Raw genomic sequence first — 26,122 nt, forward strand, 5'->3', positions numbered from 1 at the left:
CTGCCTACCATCGCTCAGTCAGACTGCTCTATCAAATCATAGACTTAATTATAACATAATAACACACAGAAATACGAGCCTTTGGTCATTAATATGGTCGAATCCGTAAACTATCATTTTGAAAACAAAACGTTTATTATTTCAGTGAAATACGGAACTGTTCTGTATTTTATCTAACAGGTGGCATCCCTAAGTCTAAATATTCTTGTTACATTGCACAACCATCAATGTTATGTCATAATTACGTAAAACTCAGGCAAATTAGTTCGCAATGAGCCAGGCGGCCCAAACTGTTGCACATACCCTGACTCTGTGTGCAATGAACGCAAAAGAAATGACACAATTTCACCTGGTTAATATTGCCTGCTAACCTGGATTTCTTTTAGCTAAATATGCAGGTTTAAAAATATATACTTCTGTGTATTGATTTTAAGAAAGGCATTGGTGTTTATGGTTAGGTACAATCAACCAACGATTGTGCTTTTTTCGCAAATGCGCTTTTGTTAAATCATCCCCCAGTGTTGCATCAATTATATGCAACGCAGGACACGCTAGATAAACTAGTAATATCAGCAACCATGTGTAGTTATAACTAGTGATTATGATTGATTGATTGTTTTTTATAAGATAAGTTTAAGGCTAGCTAGCAACTTACCTTGGCTTCTACTCCATTCGCTTAACAGGCAGGCTCCTCGTGGAGTGCAATAAGAGGCAGGTGGTAGTTAACTGTAAGGTTGCAAAATCTGTCATTCTGCCCCTGAACAAGGCGGTTAACCCACCGTTCCTAGGCCGTCATTGAAAATAAGAATGTGTTCTTTAACGGACTTTAACGGACTCCTAGTTAAATAAAGGTAGAAAAAAATAAAATAATAATAATTAAATCGGCAAAATCAGTGCCCAAAAATACAAATTTCCGATTGTTATGAAAACTTGAAATCGGCCCTAATTAATCGGTCATTCCGATTAATCGGTCGACCTCTAGCCCCCTCTCACTGTAACACCACTCATACTGTAACAACACTGTCCCTGTAACACCACTCTCACTGTAACACCACACTCACTGTTACACCACTCTCCCCGTAACAACACTGCCATTGTAGCACCCCTCTCACTGTAACAACACTGTCACTGTAACACCACTCTCAGTGTAACACCACTCTCAGTGTAACACAACTTTCACTGTAACACCACTCTCACTGTAACGCTTCTCTTACTGTAACACCACTCTCACTGTAACACCACTCTCACTGTAACACCACTCTCACTGTAACAACACTCTCAATGTAACAACACTGTCACTGTAACGCCACTCTCATTGTAACTAAACTCTCACTGTAACAACACTGTCACTGTAACACCACTGTCACTGTAACAACACTGTCACTGTAACACCACTCTCACTGTAACACCACTGTCACTGTAACACCACTCTCACTGTAACACCACTGTCACTGTAACACCACTCTCACTGTAACACCACTGTCACTGTAACAACACTGTCACTGTAACACCACTCATACTGTAACACCACTCTCACTGTAACAACACTGTCACTGTAACACCACTCTCACTGTAACACCACTCTCACTGTAACAACACTGTCACTGTAACACCACTCATACTGTAACACCACTGTCACTGTAACACCACTCTCACTGTAACAACACTGTCACACCACTCATACTGTAACACCACTGTCACTGTAACACCACTCTCACTGTAACACCACTGTCACTGTAACACCACTCTCACTGTAACACCACTCTCACTGTACCACCACTCTCACTGTAACAACACTGTCACTGTAACACCACTCTCACTGTAACACCACTGTCACTGTAACAACACTGTCACTGTAACACCACTCTCACTGTAACACCACTCTCACTGTAACACCACTCATACTGTAACACCACTGTCACTGTAACACCACTCATACTGTAACACCACTGTCACTGTAACACCACTGTCACTGTAACAACACTGTCACTGTAACACCACTCTCACTGTAACACCACTCTCACTGTACCACCACTCTCACTGTAACAACACTGTCACTGTAACACCACTCTCACTGTAACACCACTGTCACTGTAACAACACTGTCACTGTAACACCACTCTCACTGTAACACCACTCTCACTGTAACACCACTCATACTGTAACACCACTGTCACTGTAACACCACTCTCACTGTAACAACACTGTCACTGTAACACCACTCATACTGTAACACCACTGTCACTGTAACACCACTCTCACTGTAACACTGTCACTGTAACACCACTCTCACTGTAACACCACTCATACTGTAACACCACTGTCACTGTAACACCACTCTCACTGTAACACCACTCATACTGTAACACCACTGTCACTGTAACACCACTCTCACTGTAACAACACTGTCACTGTAACACCACTCATACTGTAACAACACTGTCCCTGTAACACCACTCTCACTGTAACACCACACTCACTGTTACACCACTCTCCCCGTAACAACACTGCCATTGTAGCACCGCTCTCACTGTAACAACACTGTCACTGTAACACCACTCTCAGTGTAACACCACTCTCAGTGTAACACAACTTTCACTGTAACACCACTCTCACTGTAACGCTTCTCTTACTGTAACACCACTCTCACTGTAACACCACTCTCACTGTAACACCACTCTCACTGTAACAACACTCTCAATGTAACAACACTGTCACTGTAACGCCACTCTCATTGTAACTAAACTCTCACTGTAACACCACTGTCACTGTAACACCACTGTCACTGTAACAACACTGTCACTGTAACACCACTCTCACTGTAACACCACTGTCACTGTAACACCACTCTCACTGTAACACCACTGTCACTGTAACAACACTGTCACTGTAACACCACTCATACTGTAACACCACTCTCACTGTAACAACACTGTCACTGTAACACCACTCTCACTGTAACACCACTGTCACTGTAACACCACTCTCACTGTAACAACACTGTCACTGTAACACCACTCATACTGTAACACCACTGTCACTGTAACACCACTCTCACTGTAACAACACTGTCACACCACTCATACTGTAACACCACTGTCACTGTAACACCACTCTCACTGTAACACCACTCTCACTGTAACACCACTGTCACTGTAACAACACTGTCACTGTAACACCACTCTCACTGTAACACCACTCTCACTGTACCACCACTCTCACTGTAACAACACTGTCACTGTAACACCACTCTCACTGTAACACCACTGTCACTGTAACACCACTCTCACTGTAACACCACTGTCACTGTAACAACACTGTCACTGTAACACCACTCTCACTGTAACACCACTCTCACTGTAACACCACTCATACTGTAACACCACTGTCACTGTAACACCACTCTCACTGTAACAACACTGTCACTGTAACACCACTCATACTGTAACACCACTGTCACACCACTCATACTGTAACACCACTGTCACTGTAACACCACTCTCACTGTAACACCACTCTCACTGTAACACCACTGTCACTGTAACAACACTGTCACTGTAACACCACTCTCACTGTAACACCACTCTCACTGTACCACCACTCTCACTGTAACAACACTGTCACTGTAACACCACTCTCACTGTAACACCACTGTCACTGTAACACCACTGTCACTGTAACACCACTGTCACTGTAACAACACTGTCACTGTAACACCACTCTCACTGTAACACCACTCTCACTGTAACACCACTCATACTGTAACACCACTGTCACTGTAACACCACTCTCACTGTAACAACACTGTCACTGTAACACCACTCATACTGTAACACCACTGTCACTGTAACACCACTCTCACTGTAACACTGTCACTGTAACACCACTCATACTGTAACACCACTGTCACTGTAACACCACTCTCACTGTAACACCACTCATACTGTAACACCACTGTCACTGTAACACCACTCTCACTGTAACAACACTGTCACTGTAACACCACTCATACTGTAACACCACTCTCACTGTAACAACTCTGTCACTGTAACACCACTCTCACTGTAACACCACTCTCACTGTAACACCACTCATACTGTAACACCACTCTCACTGTAACAACACTGTCACTGTAACACCACTCATACTGTAACACCACTGTCACTGTAACACCACTCTCACTGTAACACTGTCACTGTAACACCACTCTCACTGTAACACCACTCATACTGTAACACCACTGTCACTGTAACACCACTCTCACTGTAACAACACTGTCACTGTAACACCACTCATACTGTAACACCACTGTCACTGTAACACCACTCTCGCTGTAACAACACTGTCACTGTAACACCACTCATACTGTAACACCACTGTCACTGTAACACCACTGTCACTGTAACACCACTCTCACTGTAACACTGTCACTGTAACACCACTCATACTGTAACACCACTGTCACTATAACGACCACTCAGAATTTCTGTTGGATAGAGCATTTATTTTCTGCTTGTTATGTTATGACTCCATGATCCCCTCTTGATTTTCATAAATAAGCGGATGCTGTGGCAAGATGGAGGGGAGGGGGGGTGCTGTGGCAAAATGGGTGGCCTGCCCAAACCACTTTATACACATATCGTATGGTTTAATTACCCCCGGAAAAGTCATAAAACGGCACGGGTAACTCTAGAATGCCTTAACCTGGACGCCCGCTCTTTTCCTCCCGTTCTTCTTTCTGTAGTCTGGACATGGTTCCTGTAGTACGGCGTCCAAGGCAAATGCAGCGGGGAACGTTAATAGTTATCAGCCATATGGAAGGAAGGAGCTCTTATAAACACTATTTCTCCTCCAGCTCTGCTTTGCTCTGAAGAGTCTGCAGCTGGGATGATGGAGAAGGTGTCAGAGAAGGCCCTGGACCGATGGGCCAAGACAGACAGACACAGAGAGAGAAATACAAACAGACAGTGATGATACAGAGACAGAAATACTGTGATTAAGACAGAGACAGACGGACAGACAGATATGAAAGCAGAGACAGACAGAGCTGAGCCAATAAACTGACAGAAAGAAGACGATGGCAGAGTACAGTGTTCCCATAGGCCTCACCAGTACTATGCTCTATGGCTAAATCTATAAGGTGCTATGCATATTTATCAGCCAATTTAACACTTCATAAGTAAAGTGTTACCAGAAGATGATGTCAGAAGGTGACTGTGGGATATTTTGATATCTGCTTCTCTGAGAGCTGCTTCAGGCGCCTGGGAGAGAACCTAGAGGAAACGTAGTTCTCCACGGCCTGGCGCTCGCGTCTGTACTCCTGGGTTACTGCCCGGTCATCAGCTCACACTACCTGTCAGCCCTCACACACACACAGACACAGACACATAGTCACACACACACCGGCCTGTCAGCTGAAGGAACGCAGACAGACAGACAGATGGCCAACAGGTGACTTGGCACTATCCTGTTCACCAGGCACCCAGGTGAGGTCATCACAGGCCATACACCAAATCTTATACACCAGTTCTATACCTCCAACTCCACACTACACGAACTCTACATCAGAGTCAATACCTCCAACTCCACCCTACACCAGCCCTACATCAGAGTCTATACCACCATCTCCACCTTACACCAGCCCTACATCAGAGTCTATACCTCCAAATCTACCATAAACCAGCCCTACATCAGTCTATACTTCCAACTCCACCCTACACAAGCCCTACATCAGAGTCTATACCTTCAATTCCACCCTACAACAGCCCTACATCACAGTCTATACCTCCAACTCCACCCTACACCAGCCCTACATCAGAGTCTATACCTCCAACTCCACCCTACACCAGCCCTACATCACAGTCTATACCTCCAACTCCACCCTACACCAGCCCTACATCAGTCTATACCTCCAACTCCACCCTACACCAGCCCTACATCAGAGTCTATACCTCCAACTCCACCCTACACCAGCCCTACATCAGAGTCTATACCTCCAACTCCACCCTACACCAGCCCTACATCAGAGTCTATTCCTCCAACTCCACCTTACACCAGCCCTACATCAGAGTCTATACCTCCAACTCCACACTACACCAGCCCTACATCAGAGTCTATTCCTCCAACTCCACCTTACACCAGCCCTACATCAGAGTCTATACCTCCAACTCCACCGTACACCAGCCCTACATCAGAGTCTATACCTCCAACTCCACCTTACACCAGCCCTACATCAGAGTCTATACCTCCAACTCCACCTTACACCAGCCCTACATCAGAGTCTATACCTCCAACTCCACCCTACACCAGCCCTACATCAGAGTCTATACCTCCAAACCTACCATAAACCAGCCCTACATCAGTCTATACCTCCAACTCCACCCTACACCAGCCCTACATCAGAGTCTATACCTCCAACTCCACCCTACACCAGCCCTACATCAGAGTGATGTAGAATGGGAAAGTGTGTACACTTGTGAACACACAGCTATAGTACACTTACAGTATAATCATGTACACACACACACACACACACAAACACACATACTGTACACACACATACTGTGCACACTCTATCTCTGCACAGCTGGTTATTGCTGCAGTGGCCTTGTCCAAACACTGGGTAGAAGGAGCGAGGGAGTGAAAAATGCTCAGAGGAAGGAACCAGGCGATCAGCATTAATCATGCAGTATGGTGCACAGCACTAAGCACACACCCAGGAGACTGCACCACCCATTTACACACATACACACACTCCCCTCTCCCCCAGGACACACTGCAACATTCAGGAAACATTAGCAGCATTAGTGTGGAATGATAATTGAAACAAACATCTCATGGTTTCTTCATTTCTGGATTTGGGAGGGAACTGCTGTTGTGTGTGTGTGTGTGTGTGTGTTTGTGCATGTGTGTATTTTACATGTGTTTCTACATGCCAGAGATCTGGGAACAATTGAAGACTATTATTGTCCTGCACTTTCTCCAGCTTTCAAACACAAGATTGAGAGCATTTTGCTCAGCGTAAACACATTAACATGGGTACAAACACTAACCAGACACAAACCTGATATCTCTTTCTCACTCGCTGTCCCCCCCATACACACAGACCCACACACAAACACACACAACCAGACATTCAGACACTGTGCAGATGTAGATGTAACTGTATCCGTGAGCATTCCTTGCCTCCACTGAGATGTTGGGTGTAAGCTCTCCTCTCCTCTCCTCTCCTCTCCTCTCCTCTCCTCTCCTCTCCTCTCCTCTCCTCTCCTCTCCTCTCCTCTCCTCTCCTCTCCTCTCCTCTCCTCTCTACGCCCCATTAGTCTTTACTGGTGGCTGGGGAGAGCTAACGGTGGGCTGAGGTGCAGGGCAGCACTGTGAACATGGCCTCCAGCCTTCATCTGTCTCCTGTCCTCTGGCTGCCAAAACCCACCTCTGACTGGGCCATAAAGACAGGTAATCTATAATTTACTACTGTCGCCGTCATCCACCCTGCAGCCACTTCCAGCTCCCAATGTCAAATAACTAAGCTTCAGGGTTTGTGAAAGACGAACACACAGTTTCTGTGAGCACAACAGAGTACCATAGATGGGGTCCCATAGAGGTGCCCATAGGCACAGATCTAGGTTGAGCTTACCCTCCCTAAATCCTAACCTAACCCTTTCGTTCCAGTTCTCTGCTGCCTGTGACTGGAACGAATTGCAAAAATCGCTGAAGTTGGAGACTTTTATCTCCCTCACCAACTTCAAACATCTGCTATCTGAGCAGCTAACCGATCGCTGCAGCTGTACATAGTCTATCGGTAAATAGCCCACCCAATTTTACCTACCTCATCCCCATACTGTTTATATTTATTTACTTTTCTTTTGCACACCAATATCTCTACCTGTACATGACCATCTGATCATTTATCACTCCAGTGTTAATCTGCAAAATTGTAATTATTCGCCTACCTCCTCATGCCTTTTGCACACAATGTATATAGACAATCTTTTTTTTCTACTGTGTTATTGACTTGTTAATTGTTTACTCCATGTGTAACTCTGTGTTGTCTGTTCACACTGCTATGCTTTATCTTGGCCAGGTCACAGTTGCAAATGAGAACTTGTTCTCAACTAGCCTACCTGGTTAAATAAAGGTGAAATAAATCAAGAAAATAAAGTGGTAAAATGTGAAACTGACCTTAGATGAGTGTTATGTGGTTAACTGGACTCATAACCTTACAACCCTTCCCACTCACCTGCACCAAAAGCAAAGAAGAAGGTCTGGGAGGGGTTTCGCTGGATGAGGGCGGAGATGCGGCGTGCCATTCGCTCATTGCGTTTGTAGATGAGCTCCTGGCGGAAGTAGTTGTCAATCTGAAGTGCCGTGGTCTTCTCATGGGCCGGCAGGGAACTGTTGATGAAGTGAGGGAGCTGAGAGGGGGACGGGGGGGGGGGGGACGGGGGTAGAGAGAGGGGGAGAGAGGGGGCGGGGGAGAGAGAAGAGAGAATGGAAGAGAGGGAGGGGAAAGAGAAGGACAGAGTGGGAGAAGGAGGGAAGAGGAAAGAGAGGACAGAGTGAGAGAACCAGGGAAGAGGAAAGAGACAAGGACAGAGTCGGAGAGGGAGGGTGTTAGTGACGTCCTGGCACACACAAGTGCCTGTGTGAGACCTGGCAGGAGAAAGTGTTCCTGACATTTGTGCCAGCGTGTGTTGCATGACAGCCTGATGGAAAATGACCACCAGAGAGAGAGAGACAGAGAGAGAGAGAGACAGAGAGAGAGAGAGAGAGAGAGAGAGAGAGAGAGAGAGAGAGAGAGAGAGAGAGAGAGAAAATGACACAGCTCTACTCTGCTGATGTGTGTGTGTGTGTTTGCATGCCTGCTTGCATGTGTGTGTGTGAATGTGTGTTTAATTGGGGTTTGATTGATTTACAGCAGACAGCTTCCTGGATGTAGTCAGCTCTTGGCCAGCTCAGAGGGATAGACAGTCCATTAATCTGCAGAGATGATCAGGGGTCCAGGAGGAGCAGGAGGGGAGGGAAGTCTTGTGTTTAGAGGGGGGCCTCAAGGGCCACGGTTACAGAGGCCCTGCTCTATTATAAAGCTGCTCTGAAAGACACACACACACCGGGGGCCAGGAGGCAGCAGAGCAGACTGCATCTGAGCCACATCCCTGTGCTGTTCTCTGGGAGTATCCTGTTCACTTCCTTCCAGCTCTGGGGTCAAAGCATTTGTTAGGAGCAAGTTCCTCTCCACTTCCTGACCAGGGCTACTCCCCCCAGTGGAGATGGAGGGAGTGAGGGGGGAGGAGGGAGGGTAATGACAGGAAGGGGTTATCAGGAGAGAGGTCAGAGAGAACAGGGCTGTGCATGGGCTGTGAGAGAGAGAGAGAGAGAGAGAGAGAGAGAGAGAGAGAGAGAGAGAGAGGAGAGTATATCATGTCTCTTGGGGCTTTAAAGACTGATTGCCCAGAGGGCCTTGAAAAGTACTGTATACTGTACTGTATGTTCTGGACACCTGTAGCTGCTGTGTCTTATTGAGCTGCAGCACTAAAAGTCATGAGGAGGACTGGAGAGCTGAAAGCCAAGGGAGCATGGAAAGCTCCTAATCACGTACATGTGTGTGTGTCTGTGGTGGGTTGCGCTGAGACATAGATGGGTCAGCTGTCGTACTCCTGTTAGCATGCAGTCTCTATCTCACACACTCCCCCAAAACACTCTCATCCCTCTCTCCCATCTCACACTCTCTTAATCTCCTCTCTTTGTCTCTCTCTCACCAATAATATATCTGTCTGTCTCTCTCTGTCAACTCTCTCTCTCTCTTAATCTCCTCTCTCTGTCTCTCTCGCTCTCTCTTGTAGTGTATGCTGGGAGTTTTTTGGAGTTTGAGTGTCTGGTGTGGAGGGCTCTGTCCTAAAAAAATTTTTTATTCTGTCCTTGGTCTTTTCTTTACATTTATTTTTTCTATGGTGGAGGGTTAATGCACTATTTATTTTAGCGGTATCCACAGATTTTTTCAAAGTTAGGGTGGAAGAGGACAGAGTTAGTTTCCTGGGGTTTGGAAGGTGTGGTGTGTGCGCGATGGCTTCTCAACCTAGCGCGGAGGAGACGCTGTCGATACGGCATGGATTCAGGCGTGTTCCTTAGAATGGAGTTAAAGTGGAGTAGGTTTTGCTTGCAGTCGGTGAACAGGTAGGAGCTGAATTTATACATTCTGCTTCTAGGATGAACAAAGCTGTGGTTGTCTTCATGAAAAGAGCAAATTTGGTTGGTAGGCTAATTGCTTGTGGAATATTTGGAAGGGGTGTTGGGTGCAAATTTCACCTCTTTCTACCCCTTTGACCAGGGTGGTAGTTGCAAATTTGCCTCAAATCAGGAAAGAGCTGAGTCGTTTCGGTAAGTTTCCTAGCGGTTTTCGTGTCCTCAGGAAAGAGCTGAGTCGTTTCGGTAAGTTTGCTAGCGTTTTTTCGTGTCCTCAGGAAAGAGCTGAGTCGTTTCGGTAAGTTTGCTAGCGGTTTTCGTGTCCTCAGGAAAGAGCTGAGTCGTTTCGGTAAGTTTGCTAGCGGTTTTCATGTCCTCAGGAAAGAGCTGAGTCGTTTCAGTAAGTTTGCTAGCGGTTTTCGTGTCCTCAGGAAAGAGCTGAGTCGTTTCGGTAAGTTTGCTAGCGGTTTTCGTGTCCTCAGGAAAGAGCTGAGTCGTTTCGGTAAGTTTGCTAGGGGTTTTCGTGTCAGCAGGCTTTCAGACTGATGCCGTTAAGCACGTTGTTTTGTTCCGGAGGCAAGTGTTTTTTTGTTGTTGTTTATTTAACCTTTATTTAACCTTTATTTAACCAGGCAAGTCAGTTAAGAACAAATTCTTATTTTCAATGACGGCCTGGGAACAGTGGATTTGTACCTTGTCAGCTCGGGGATTTGAACTTGCAACCTTCCGGTTACTAGTCCAACGCTCTAACCACTAGGCTACCCTGCCGCCCCAAGTGTTTATGTTTCTGAAAAACAATGAACAACAACTAAATGTGCATTTTAAAGTGAGGCATGGTGAGGGGCTCTATGCAGGGTTTGCCAGCACAGATAGTCTACGGTGTTTTGAGTGTGGGGATTTAGGGAATAAAAGCTTTGCGTGCCCACATAAAGGCCGCAGACAAGGTGAGGGCACAAGCGCCAGTGGGGGAAATCGAGGTCAACGTGCAGGGGGCAATGAGATGCAGAGGCTGGGCCTAGTCATGCTATGGATGGTGGTGTAGATGAAGCTGGGTCTAGTCATGCTATGGATGGTGGTGTAGATGAGGCTGGGTCTAGTCATGCTAGAGATGGTGGTGTAGATGAGGCTGGGTCTAGTCATGCTATGGATGGTGGTGTAGATGAGGCTGGGTCTAGTCATGCTATGGATGGTGGTGTAGATGAGGCTGGGTCTAGTCATGCTATGGATGGTGGTGTAGATGAGGCTGGGTCTAGTCATGCTATGGATGGTGGTGTAGATGAGACTGGGTCTAGTCATGCTATGGATGGTGGTGTAGATGAGGCTGGGTCTAGTCAGGTTATGGATGGTGGTGTAGATGAGGCTGGGTCTAGTCATGCTATGGATGGTGGTGTAGATGAGGCTGGGTCTAGTCATGCTATGGATGGTGGTGTAGATGAGGCTGGGTCCAGTCATGCTATGGATTGTGGTGTAGATGAGGCTGGGTCTAGTCAGATTGTGCTAGTGGATGAGGAGAGTAGAGAGGAAGGGGCAGGTGGTCAGGATGGGAGATGGAGAGGAGGAAAGTGAATCTGAGGAAGAGGACGATGAGGAGTTATTTATCCAAGAAAGTTTGTAAGATCCGTACAACATGCTATGAAAAATGAGGGGCATGGTGTCATCTCACCCAGGAAACGGTTTAGGTTGAGGAAGTGGGTCACAACTGTGCGTAAGGGTCTACCTTCAGACACTTTAGATGTATAGTTTCTTTCTGGCACTGATGCTTTTTGAGCTTTGCTATTAGTCTATTTCTTTGCTGGCTTTTCTCCCACTTCTTCTGGAGACTTCGGTAGACTTCTGGAGACTTCGGTAGGCTCGCTCAATATAAATGGTGCCAGAGATGCGGGAAAGAGGAGTGTGTTGGGTGAATATGTCAAACCAAAAAAGGTACGGGTGTTGTTTCTGCAGGAGACACATAGTGATGTGTTGAATGAAGTCAATTGGGGGCTCTGGTGGAAAGGGGCAAGTGTGTTGAGCCATGGGACAAATGTTAGTGCAGGGGTGGCAGTCCTTTTTGTACCGGGTCTGTCTGTAAAAATGTTCTCCTCAAAGGAGGTGTGTAGGGGTAGGATGCTTGTTGTAAAAGCAGAAATGAACAACATGGGTTTTGTCTTTATAAATGTGTATGCGCCTAACACAGGGAGAGAGAGTGGGGTTCTATTTGGGAGTTTTAGACAGGAACTCTCACAGGTAGCGCCTGAAGAGACGCTGGTGGTCAGAGGGGACTGGAACGGTACAATGGATTTTAACGAAAGACAGAAATGGGGAAAAGCCTCATTCAGTGTCAGTGGGAGTGTTAAGGGACATCATTAATCAGTTCGACTGGGTGGATGTTTGGAGAACTAAGCATCCCAACACCAGACAGTATACATGGGTGAAGGTCTTTGGGGCTAGGGTGAGTGCAGCCCAACACAAGACAGTATACATGGGTGAAGGTCTTTGGGACTAGGGTGAGTGCAGCCCGGCTTAATCGATTTTACATGTCCAGGAATCGGTGCAATAGGCTGTTGGGCGCTTCCATTCTCCCGGTGGGGTTTTCAGATCACCACATAACCATGGCTCGGCTGTCCATTTCACCAGGGCCTCGGCAGGAATCCTATTGGAAGTTTAATGTAAAGCTCTTACAAGATGCCACTTTTTGCTCAGGTTTCCAGACCTTTTGGGAAAGGTGGGAGCAGTGAAGAGAGGAGTATGAGTCTCTGAGTCAATGGTGGGATGTGAGGAAAGTCCAAATTCTGCTTTTCTGTCAACAATATACAGCTCTCTCATCCTCAGAGGCTAGGAGAGTATTGGGGGAACTAGAGCGTTGATTTAGTGAGATGGAGGTAGAGATGGTGGGGCAAGGCAATGTAGACCTCGAGGCTAATTTAGCTGAATTACGTAGGGACCTGGGCAGTATTTTCCAGGTTCAAGCAAAGGGAGCACTTGTAAGAGCTAGGTTCTCCATGCTCAAGGAGATGGAGGCTCTCAGCTCCTTCTTCTTTGGTTTGGAAAGACGGTGAAGCGGTGAAGCCAAGGGTATGCATTGTCTACGGCTGTCTGATGGGCGGGTGACCTCTGTGGTGGGGGAGATGCAGGAAGGGACTGTGGTGTTTTATACTGAGTTGTATAGGGCAGAAATGTGTGATCCTATGTGTGCTCAGGTCTTGTTTGCAAGATTCCCTAAGCTCTATCTGGCACAGAGGGATGAAATGGACATTCCTCTGTTGTCCCATGAACTGGCAGAGGCAGTAACCCAGATGTCCCCCGGTCGTGCACCGGGGGACGATGGACTCCCAGTGGAGTTTTATAAAACATTCTGGGGAATAATAGGACAGGACTTCTGTTGCGTGTTACGTGAATGCGTCGGGGTAGGAGAGTTGCTGATGAGCTTCCGTCGGGCGGCTCTGACTCTCCTGCCCAAAAAAGGGGACTTGTATGAACTTAAGAACTGGAGGCCTGTGGCATTACTCTGTGCGGACTACAATATATTTGTCAAGGTCCTCTCTAACAGATTGAAGTCCCATCTGGACTCGATAGTACATAAGGACCAAACATATTATGTACCGGGACGCTCAATCATGGACAACTTGTTCTTAATTAGGGGCGTGTTGAACTTGTCAAGAGGTTCTAATGTGAACTTCGGACTGGTCTCTTTAGATCAAGAGAAGGCTTTTGATAGAGTGGACCATGAGTATCTGTTTAATGTGATGTCTGTGTTTGGGTTTGGGAAGAGTTCTTTGACCTGTGTGAAGCTGTTGTATGCTGGGGCGTCATGTATGGTCAAGGTGGGAGGGGGGCCCAGTAGGCCAGTCTGGGTGAGGCAGGGCATTAGACAAGGATGCCCTTTATCTCGGCCGTTATATACACTAGCCATTGAGACTTTTTGGGGACTGCTACGCAAGAGACTGCAGGGAGTATGCTGGACAGGCATGGATGTGGTGACAGGCATAGCAGTGTCAGTATATGCAGATGACGTTTCTGTGATGGTCAGGATATGCAGGCACTAGAGACCAGTCTGAAGGTGTACGAGGGAGCTTCATCAGATAAGGTAAACTGGGGCAAGAGCAAAGCTCTGTTATGTGGGGCATGGGGGGATAAGGCCCCTCCTCTGCTTCCAGGGGGTTTATAGTGGGGTTGTGAAGGGCTTAAAGTTTTGGGGGTGTACCTCGGTTGGGAGAAGTGGGCCAGGAAGAACTGGGAGGGTCTGTTACAGGCAGTGGTGTCAAGACTGGCCAGGTGGAAGTGGCTCCTGTCCCAAGTATCATATAGAGGGAGGGTGCTGATAATCAACAACCTGGTGGCATCTTCCCTGTGGCATAAACTGGCTGTCCTCAACCCCCCCCGCCGGTCTGCTCGCAGAACTGCAACACAAGCTGGTGGACTTTTTCTGATCGGGCCATCACTGGCTGAGGGTGGCAGTGTTGTACATGACCGTCCACGAAGGAGGACAGGGCTTGGTGGAACTGGAGAGCAGGGTGGCTGCTTTCCAGCTAAAAGCAGTGCAGAGACTGCTGAACCACACTGATGTCGGCTGGAGGGAACCAGCATGCACGCTGCTGAGGAGAGCTGGTGGATTAGGGTTAGACCGGCAGCTGTTCCTCATGTAGCTGGAGAGGCTGAGTACAGCAGGTCTCTCAGATTTTTACTCTGCAGTGCTGAGGGCCTGGCAGCTGCTAAGGCCCACACGAGAAGGGGGTGTGGAGCCTGGGCTGTGGTTGTGGGAGGAGCCTATTTTCCACAACCCAGCCATACCTTTGAGATCGGTTCAGTCGGCCACCCTGCAGAGGCAACTGATGGCAGGGGGTTTACAAAGGCTGGGAGACCTGCGACTGCTGGGAGAGGAGGGGTGGAAAACCCCGGAAGTCCTGGCACAACAAACAGCAATAACGTCTCTTAGGCTGCTGGAGAGAATCCTGGAGGAGGTCCAGGAGGCACTGTCTGAGCCGGTAAGGGGGGTGTTTGAGCGGCCAAAGGGGGAGGGGCCACCAATGTTCCCGCCACTGCAGGTGACTGCAGAGACTGGAGACTGGCAAGGGGTCTGGAGGACTTGTTAGATTTTAACACTCCGAGCCTGGGGGAGTTTGAAGGGGTGGGAGGTAAAGCCCTCTACAACCTCTGTGTTAAGGTTAGGAACATTAGGAGCCTAACAGGAGTGAATGTATGGTGGGTTTTAAATGGAGGGGGCTCTACAAACCCCCAGTACCAAAGAGGTCAGGGGACCTCCGGTGGAGGGTTCTTCATGGCCTCTAACAGCTGGTTGGCACGGGTTGAACCGGGAATCGGGCAGGGTTGTCCTTTCTGTGTAATAAAAGAAACTGTGATTCGTGTGTTTTCTGTGTGCGCCAGGTTAATGCCATTAATGTCTCTGTTGGAATGACTGTGTGACAGGTTGGGGGTGGTTTTTACTGTTGGGATGTTTATAATGGGGTACAAGTACTTTAATAAGTAGAAGGCCAAATGTGTTTTGTTGCATTTTCTGTTTGATCAGGCGAAGTTGTCTATTTGGCTAACAAGGAGGAACAGGGTCAAAGGTGGGTGAGATAACAGACCCTTTACTATTGTTTAATGGGATGGTCTCTGCGCGCCTTAGGGTTGAGTTTGACTTCTATAGAATGATAAAAAGTGTGGAGATGTTTCAGGAGATGTGGTGTGTTGGGGGGGCTGTCTGTATAGCTGGGGGAAGATGTTTTGGATATACGGTTGTAGAAGTGGTGTGTTTTTTGGAGAATTGTGATGTATCATGTGGTATCATGTGGTAGATGGAAAGGTGAGTATGGTACATGTATGCAGTACAGGATATATTTAGGTGTTTTATTTTTAAGGGGGTGGTGAGTTTTAAATGAAATTAGAAAGTCAAAGTCTCTCTCTCTATCAATCTGTCTACTCTCTCTCAAGATCTGGTTTTCATGGCACGTAGTAATGTGGTTAAACACATGATTATTGGTGTATATGACATTGTGTGTAACCAAGGACATGAACCATATTTACTTTTTGATACAGCTCTGATCTCTACAATATCATGTATCTTTACAACTCTCCTTCCTCTTTCTAAATATCTTTTCCCCTCATACCCCTACTTGTGACTCTCTTCTTTCTCAATTTTGCTCTCTCTCTCTTTCCTCTTTCAATCTCTCTCTTTCTTGTTATATTCTCTCTGTCTCGCTCTCTGTCTCTCTCTCTCTTTCTCTCAGTCTCTCTCTCTCTGTTTCTCTCTCTCTAGGACTGGTGGGTCCTGTGGGACTGGAGTGTGAGTGTCTAGGCTAGAGAAGGAGAAGCAGAGAGGATGGGGGCTGGGGGACCAGGGGGGGGGGGAGAAAAAGGGAGGGAGCCCCATCAGTTCTCTGATGAATGAGGACCGCTAGAGCGTTTAATGAAAACAGAGAAGAAAGAGGTGGCCAGTTGGAGGGGGGGGGTGAACCACATGCAGATAACTTATCACAGGAAAGCCCATTAGCTGCAGTCTATCCTGACCGCTCAGGAAATGTGAAATGACAGGGAAACATTTCCTCCCTTCCTCACTCCTGGTTGCAGCCCTGACCAGGGCCTCCGTCTGCATTCTCTCTTTGAACGTCCTAATTGCTCTACACCCTCTGGTGGATTGGCCTGCTCTGCTATGGCTGAGGCGGAGGAATGAGTAGGGCCCTCCGTGTTGAAATCCATTAACCTCTCCCGCCTGCGGCCCATCAGGCCCCCAGTAGATGAAGACTGAGTTGGGAGAGCATGGGGCTGGGGATTACTGTCCATTTATCAGGGAACACCTGCTACTCCGGTAGAAAGTTCATAAGGCCTGCCATAGATCAGCACAGCCAGGCACCGCCATCAACCATTAGATGGTTATAGCATGTGGTATGGAATGTTAATGTGTTATTATTAGATAAAGACCCCAGGCTCACTAGTCTGATTTAGCGGAGGGACTCAGGAGACAACTGTAGGAGACATGGTCTTTAGGGGCCAAGGATACAGAAGAGAATGTCTTATTCTATCATTTGTCTGGCCGTAATAATACACCTGTGAAGGTAAAGTGATGTAATATTCTGAAATGATCCTAATTAGACGTTGCTGATGTCGTGATCACAGATGATCATGTGTGTGCCATCAGTCTGACAACATACATAATGGTACAGTGTTCATGAATGTTGAAATATGACAATACCATAATTGGTATGTCAATACAGGATTTATAGTACATGGTGTGTGACGACGATAGTGTGTGTGGTCATAGTAAGTCACTACTCTAAGTCTGGGCTTGATTGTTAGTTCAATCGGGTGTGTTAGTGCTGGGTAGAAACAAAAGCCTGCATCTTCAGGACCAGGATGGAATAATATGGCTTTAGCCCCCTTCCATCTTCCAGCAATGGTGGATGTACCTGTGAGGTGTCATGGTTGAAGATGATGGAGCTGAGGTCTCCACAGTTGTAGTGTGTGATGAGGTCCTCGGTGGTGTAGGAGCCCTGCAGACTGCCTGCTCTTACACTCTCATGCTGCAGCAGGGTCTGGTTCAGGGCAAACAGCACCTGCAGAGGGAGGAACTGTTAGGGACTTGGCAGTGTGAACAATGACAGCATAACAGCACACTGTTAAAGTCTCATTTTGTTGTGGCTCACACTAACACAGGCACACTGTAGTGGAATTGTATGATGGATAGTTTATAGAAGTTTCTTTCCATTAGTTTCCTAACGTTGCTCATCATGTGCAGACTGGCTAAAACAGACCACAAGAGGCATGGCAGAGCTCCATTTTCTCCACTTCTCCTCTCTCAGGGAAAAATAAGGGAGAATGGAAAAGAGGAAGACTGTCCCTTTAAAAATAGCTCTCTCAGGGCCTCAGCACCATAAATTTACAGCCCCCATTAAAATAAAAAGTAAACCCTCTTTAGAGAGAATTTATGGCGTGCAGCAGCCAGCGGGAGCTGCGACACTGCAGCTGTCCCAGACACCAGTGGTTAACAGTCCCAGCTCCCGCCCCCTCAATCCCACGGCCGCCTCTGACTGGCCTGGCAGGCCCCAGCCAGCTGTCAATCAGGGCTAAGTGTTCTGACAGGAGCGCTAGGTGGAGGGCGTGGGGAACAGAGTGGTTTACTCAGAGTACAGTAGATTGAGTTTCACACCGTCTCACATTCCGCCCACTAACACATTCATGTCCTATGGTGGTGCGGTCAGTTGATTTGCACCCTTGATTACGTACGTATGACTGCATGTACATCACTGCTGGTAACTCCTAAACCTAATTGCCTCCACCAGGGTTAGTAAAGGAAAGTGATGGCTATACCGTAAATACTGAAGGTCAACATCCCGACCGCATGATTTGTGTGTAAGCTTAAGGCCTACAGCTGCACAACTGATCTACCCTAAGTCAACACACTGGTTATATGTAATAATTCACAAAATGATGTTATGTTTTTGCAATCACTTATTGAACTCATAAATGCCTTATTGTATTGTCTTTTGAATGTTGCTTAAACTTTTTCTTACCTTAACAATGAGCTGAGCACAACCTAGTTCTAAGCTAAATCTTGTGACTCTCTTCTTTCTCAATTTTGCTTGAGAATGTTTCTCTCTCTCTCTCTCTCTCTCTCTCTCTCTCTCTCTCTTTCTTGTGTAGTCTGAGGTCATTGTATTTGCTAACCAGTCTTCCAGGCGGTGCCTTAGTAGTGTGCCTCTGTTCTAATGAGGGGAGACAACACTAGAGAGCTGACAACAGGGATGCCTCTCTTTCCCTCTGGCTCCCTCCCTTCCTCCCTCCCTCAGTCCACTCTTCAACCTCTTCTCATATTTCCCATTGCATGCAAGCAACCCCAGGACCTCACCCAGCCTTTCTCACTGCACAGAGAGCGGTGAGCAATCGTATTTATTTTATTAGATGTGTTTCACAGTCTATTTTCAGCCAAGGGCCCAGCGCCGTGCTGTCACCCTGCCAAAGCAGTAATCCCAAAATGGGCCTTGATCAAACCTGCAGCCTTAACGGTTAGTGCTGAGTAATTTTATTTTTTTAATGCATTGTGAAATAATGACATTAAAATTATTTTAGAGCTTTTTAATGGAAGTTCCAAAGCCCAAACTAGTGAACATTCAATTGCCAAAACATTGAAAATATTCACAGTCACAGTGCTTTCCAGTACATTGAGTAGCCAGTCAAATAGAAATAGTAGCCAGCCAGCCAGGCCCAAGGAGCTCTATTGTGGTGGTATATACTAATGCTTAGATTCCATCTGAAATACACTGCAAAATGTACTACCCAGATTGAAAACATTTGTTGTGGTATTGTGTAGAAAGACATTACTTGACAATTTAAATGACTGAAAATGTATGAATTCAGTATATATTTTTTGCTGTTTTGGATATTGTCTTGGCTTAAATTTTTTTCAAAATGTTCAGGTTTTCGCTCTCAAAATCAAACTTTTTTAAATAGAAACATTTAGTTGATTCCCTACTAAGGACAACACGTTTTTGAATATTGTTGAATTCCGTTTTAATGCCTGTATTCCATGAGGGCCCTAATTATCATATTTGGACCAGAATGAGGCCCTCTACTCTTTTCCATTTTTACCAGTGACCTGCCACTGGCATTAAACAAAGCATGTGTGTCCATGTATGCTGATGATTCAACCATATACGCATCATCAACCACAGCTAATGAAGTCACTGAAACCCTTAACAAATAGTTTCAGTCTGTTTTGGAATGGGTGGCCAGTAATAAACTGGTCCTGAACATCTCTAAAACTATGAGCATTGTATTTGGTGCAAATCATTCCTTAAGTGCTAGACCTCAGCTGAATCTGGTAATGAATGGTGTGCCTGTTGAACAAGTTGAGGAGACTGAATTACTTGGCGTTACCTTAGATTGTAAACTGTCATGGTCAAAACATATAGATTCAATGGTGGTAAAGATCGGGAGTGGTCTGTCCGTAATAAAGAGATGCCCCGCTTTTTTGACACCACACTAAAAAAAGCTAATTCTGCAGGCTCTAGTTTGTCTAATCTTGATTATTGTCCAGTCGTGTGGTCCAGTGCTGCAAGGAAAGACCTAGTTAAGCTGCAGCTGGCTCAGAAGAGAGCGGCACGTCTTGCTCTTCATTGTAATCAGAGGGATGATATAAATACTATGCATGCCAGTCTCTCTTGGCTAAGAGTTGAGAAGAGACTGACTGCATCACTTCTTCTTTTTACGAGAAACATTCATGTGTTGAAAATCCCAAATTGTTTGCATAGTCAACCTACACACAGCTCTGACACACACACTTATCCCACCAGACATGCCACCAGGGGTCTTTTCATAGTCCCCAAATCCAGAACAAATTCAAGAAAGCGTACAGTATTATATAGAGCCCTTATTGCATGAAACTTCCTTCCATCTCATATTGCTCAAATAAACAGCAAACCTGGTTTCAAAAAACAGATAAAGCAACACCTCACAGCACAACGCCTCTCCCCTATTTGATCTAGATAGTTTGTGTGTATGCATTGATATGTAGGCTACATGTGCCTTTAAATAAAATGTATGTTGTTCTGTCCTTGAGCTGTTCTTGTCTAATGATGTTCTGTATTATGTCATTCTGTATTATGTTTCATGTTTTGTGTGGACCCCAGGAAGAGTAGCTGCTGCTTTTGCAACAGCTAATGGGGATCCTAATAAAATACCAAATATAAAAATACCAAATATTGTTCCTGCTGTGATGATTCACCATCTTCATCAAATGTTTTTATAATTTATCTTCCGATAATCACCAATAAGCTTAGGCCTCCCAGTAGCCTATGCAAATTAGGGAGCCAAATTAAGGACTCTCTCATCGATACGATTTGGTACACTATACTTACTGACTGACAATGCAATACAATGGACATATAACGAAGTTACTAATGTAACTATGGCTCTACTAATTCCTGAAGACTGTCAATATGGTTGAAAGCATGGATACATCTCTCACTCTCCGCATAGTTCGAGTAACAATAGTAGTTCGAGTAACAATAACAAGAAAGTCATGCTAGTGACGTGACAGCATCGGAGGATGTGCCCCCACGGTTCATATAAAACAATACATCAGACCACGCACTCAGAGAATTTTCTCGCCCAAAGATTCCGAGTGACAGGAAAGTACTGACGGTCTACCAGGTATTCGTAGAACCATAGTTACATTCATAACTTCCGCTCTACTTCATACCTTTCAGAACGTCAGTACGGTGAAAGTATGGATGAGTCATACCAACAAGGTCGCAAGGAATTGCACTACTAACCTCCTGATTATTGCACCTGTGCCACTGGAAGAATGGCAGACCCCATGGTGTGGCAGGATGTGACGTTGACCCTTTAAAATATTGAGAATATGCAGGGCGACGACCAGGTAGCAGTTGCTCATATCTCATTCAGGGGGATGCCTCTAGGTGCAGTCCAGGATGTGGCTACACTTCTGATCGAGTGACATATCACACCTTCTAGGACAGGGAGCCCTACACCCTTGTAGGTCTGAGTGATGACATCCACAACCCAGTGTGAAAGCCACTGCTTGGACAATGCAAGGCCTTTTGATTTACCATTGAAGCACAGAAACAACTGGTCTGTCTTCCTGTACTGCTCCGAGGCTTGCATGTAGCCTTTGAGAGAACGGACTGGACACAGGAGATTTGCTCACTCGTCCTCCTCCGCATTCTGGAGAGGAGGGGGGCAGTAGGCCAGCTCGATGGCTTGATTGATGTGAAGGGGTGATAAAACCTTAGGCAAAAAGGCTGAATTGGGCCATAAGGTCACAGCTAGGTCATCTACCTTCCATCGTAGGCAGACAGGACTCATAGAGAGCGTATGGAGCTCACTCACACGTTTCGCTGATGAAATCCGGCTCCTCCGTATGCTCGGTAGGGAGGGTTTGTCAAAGCCTTCGAAGCTAGTGTCAGATCCCAGGATGACGCGAGGACACCTCTGAGGGGATGCAGACGGTGGACATCATCTTGCCGATTTTCCATCGCTGCCTAAATGGTTAGCCGATATGGCTGAGGCATACACCTTCAAGGTAGAGGCAGAGCAACCAGAGTCCAATGGGTACAGAGCAGCACACCGGTTCCTCAGCCCGTGTAGAGCATAATTCGATAAACAGCTTACAGCAACCAGCATACATCATCCTGGATGATGGGGGTCTGGCATTCTGTAACATCTCGATAATAGCTGGATTGCAGCAGACAGGGTCGGGCTCTTCAGGGGCCACACCCATAGCTGTAGTTGGTCTGGGCTGGGATGCCATATCCTGCAGTGAGAGCAGGTCCTGTCTGTGAGGGAGCTGCCATCTGGGCCATCTGGGGGCTACAAGCAGCAGCCTGTGCTAAGCCTGAGAGACCCTGTGTAGCGTTGCTAAGATCAGGGGGGTCAGAGGGAAGGCATACAGTAGGTCCTCGGGCCACGTGTGGGCTAAGGCATACATGCCCAGGAGGGCTCTTGGACTCTGCCAGCAAGAACCAGAGGGGGCAGTGGAATGTTTGCTCTGTGGACCAAAACTTGTAAGATTCCCATTGTTAGGGCAGAGACATGAGCATCTCTTCATTATATACAGATCTCTAGTTGCAGTCAAATGTCTTTACACGGAGGAGGGAGAGAGAGCATGATGTGGTAACGATGAGTTAAAATCCAATAGCCTAATTATTGTTTACTGACTCATTTTGATTGCGTATCCCTTTGCCATTCATAAATCATGCAACGTGGTTCTACGTCATACCTTCCAGGTCGTCAGTACAGTTGAAAGTATGGATTATATCCCTCGCGCTTCGCGCAGGTCCAGTAATAAAACAGTCCAGTAGTTAAACAGCCATCACTAGCACATTAGAGGCTGCTGCCAATAGGCATTGACTAGAATTCACTGGCCACTTTAATAAATGGAACACTAGTCCCTTTTATAATGTTTAAATGTCTGGCATTACTCATCTTATATGTATATACTGTATTCTATACTTTCTACGGTATCTTAGTCACTTAATAATGTTTACATATCTGACATTACTCATCTCATATGTATATACTATATTCTATACTATTCTAAGGTATTAGTGACTTAATAATGTTGACATATCTGGCATTACTCATCTCATATCTATACACTATATTCTATACTATTCTACTGTATCTTAGTCCGTTCCGCTCTGACATCACTCGTCCATATGTATATAGTCTTAATTCATTCCTACTTAGATTTGTGTGTATTGGGTATATGTTGTGTCATTTGTTAGATATTACTGCACTGTCTGAACTAGAACCTGCAATAACATCTACTAATCAAGTGTACATGACCAATAACATTTGATTTGATTTCAATCAACTCCCACAATTCTGTGCTGAACTAGGTTCAGCCCAGCGTCCCACATAGTTCTTGACTTGATTTCTATCCTGAATTATTTGATTTCTCCCAAGAGAAACGTTGCGTGGAGTTCACAAAAAAATTACGAACTAAATGGAATTCAAGTAATTGAACCATCGTTGGTCAATTAGTTGTTTAATAACCGAAACCCCCCTGAAATGTTGGTTAATCGCTCAGCACTAATAACTGCAAATATGCTTTCATTCCCCCGCACACCTCAAAGCTCACCAGGAAATTCCAGGACCCCCTGCCTGCTCCATAATGACAATCCCTCACATATTTATTTCTATATCGCGTGCTTGCTTTATTGTTTTCATTTTTCCTCTGGCTGGCGGGCTGGGGCACAGATGCGCATTGGCGTTGCCCAAGACCTTGACCCACATGGCTCTCTGCCCGCCCAGGGCTTTCTACGGCTGCCAAGAGCAACACCAGACCAGGCCCTGGGCAGAGAGAGGGCTGGGGCTGGGTGCGGGGCGGGGTATGGGCTGAGAGAGGGCTGGGGCTGGGTGCGGGGCGGGGTATGGGCAGAGAGAGGGCTGGGGCTGGGTGCGGGGCGGGGTATGGGCTGAGAGAGGGCTGGGGCTGGGTGCGGGGCGGGGTATGGGCAGAGAGAGGGCTGGGGCTGGGTGGGGTAGGGGCTGGCACAACTCTGGACCTATATATATATATATAGAGAGAGAGAGAGAGAGAGAGAGAGAGATGTGAGTGGTCTGGTAAGTCAATATTGTTCTCACACTGTGGAGACTGCACATCTCTGCGCTCTTGCCATAGCGCCTGCACTTTGATGTGTTGAATGAGTGTGTAGGTATGTGCATGTGCGAGTGTGTATGTTGACGGACAGAGTGGCTGTCCTTCAGATGAAGTGTCTCTCTCTGCCTAAGGGAAAGGCTGAAACAGGCTAGACCACAGAGGCCTGACATAGGCCATCACAGCACTTCACAAAGGTGGAGGGTGATTACGTGATGATCTCATGGAATTTAATACCACACTTACTTCACACAGGTTACTCATCACAACACCTTCATGAGATCCTAATTAAGTACAGATTGTATAAAGAACAAAGCTGGAAAGAGCACAACGCTGACAGTGTTGGAACGCCAGTGAAGCATTCCAACATTTAATATGTGATCAGTGGAAAGAAAGAGCAAGAGAAAAAAAACGAGAGAAGGTGCAGAAAAACAGCCATTTATCAACACGTGTACATAGAAGCAATTGACCTTGAAGTGTATTAAACTCTGTCTGTTTGTTAGAATTTGTGTTACTGGTTTTACGCCTAAGACTTTTATGCTGTTATAACATGTAATGAGTAGGTGCTGGTGACAAGGTGTTGGACAGCTTGCTCATGTCATCTACCTCACTTCCTTTCCTACCTCACTCCATTTCCTCCCTCACTTCCTTTCCTACCTAACTCTTTTTTTCTCTTTCTCTCTCTTTCACTTAAAAAACAATTGGTTTGTTAATTCTTTATTCTCTCTCTCAAAATGTAATTCAAGGGCTTTATTGGCATGAGAAACATATGTTAACATTGCCAAAGCAAGTGAAGTAGATAAAAAACAAAAGTGAAATAAACAATAAAAATGTACAGTAAACATTACACTCACAGAAGTTCCAAAAGAATAAAGACATTTCAAATGCCATATTATGTCTATATACAGTGTTGTAACGATGTGAATAAAGTACAAAAGCGAAAATAAATAAACAAATATGGGTTGTAATTTCAATCTCTCTTCCCATCTCTCTCTCTATATATATACACACACACAGTATATACCTATTTTTTTCTCCACTGAGGCTGAGGAATGAGGCACCCTTCTACCCTCTCAAAGTACATAGACGGAACAAAATAAATGAGAGAGGGAGATAATGTAAAACAAATAAGGGCAGGTCATAATGGAAGCATGTGTTAGGCAGACGTAGGTTTCTCCTCTGTGGGCAGGGTAAGGGGCATCGTTAGTGGAAGTGGGCCGTGGGTCTAAGGAGGTATGACAAGCATGGAGAGACCTACCAGCATCAGGCAAGAGATCTGAGAAGGATATGAGAAGTCTGCTCTCAGATATTTAATCACCACTGATCAAGGATACATAGAGAAACAGCTTCAGGCATTGTTCCTCTCCACTGCCTGCCTCGCTCTGGGAGCTCATAGAGGTGGTTGTGTTTCACCAGCAGACCCAGCACCCTGACCCAGGAACATGCTCGGCTGGGCTCCTCTGGGAAGGAATGGGGCTTAGCCCAAAGGGGATCGGGTTCAGAGTGTCCTGAGACTCTGGGGGTGAGTGTGGCTGTAATAACATCCAGGGTTAGCTAGGATCCAGACATCTCATCGTACACACATCCTCCTGAGTGGTTCAACTACGGCAGATACTATAGGACTTGTGCGTGTGGGTGTGTGTGGGTGCGTGTGGGTGTGTGTGGGTGTGGAATGTGGAAGAAGAAAACCGGTGCATCGCTGCCTTTGAAAAGACACCGGGGCACAATCCCTTAAACTCCCACAGACTCCTAGCTGATCACAAGACAAACACAGTAAAACAAAGTCTGAAAAGTCTACATTTCCTCTTTTCACTTCCTGTCTTTATCATCTCTGCTTGATGC

At 46.2% G+C, this 26,122-nt stretch overlaps 1 protein-coding gene across 2 annotated transcripts in view; it reads right to left on the minus strand.

The window, feature by feature from the left end:
• LOC109897898 (metalloprotease TIKI2) overlaps positions 1–26,122 on the minus strand; it is a 108,598-nt gene that overhangs the window by 21,789 nt on the left and 60,687 nt on the right. For both annotated transcript variants that reach the window (XM_031833302.1, XM_020492550.2), the window contains exons 3-4: positions 17,568–17,714; positions 8,240–8,414 (exon numbers count right to left, since the gene is read on the minus strand). In XM_031833302.1, coding sequence (XP_031689162.1) covers positions 8,240–8,414; positions 17,568–17,714 — 322 coding nt within the window. The remainder of the gene's footprint in view (positions 1–8,239; positions 8,415–17,567; positions 17,715–26,122) is intronic.

The sequence above is a fragment of the Oncorhynchus kisutch genome, linkage group LG10, assembly GCF_002021735.2.
Source record: "Oncorhynchus kisutch isolate 150728-3 linkage group LG10, Okis_V2, whole genome shotgun sequence".
NCBI classification, from domain to species: Eukaryota; Metazoa; Chordata; class Actinopteri; order Salmoniformes; family Salmonidae; genus Oncorhynchus; species Oncorhynchus kisutch.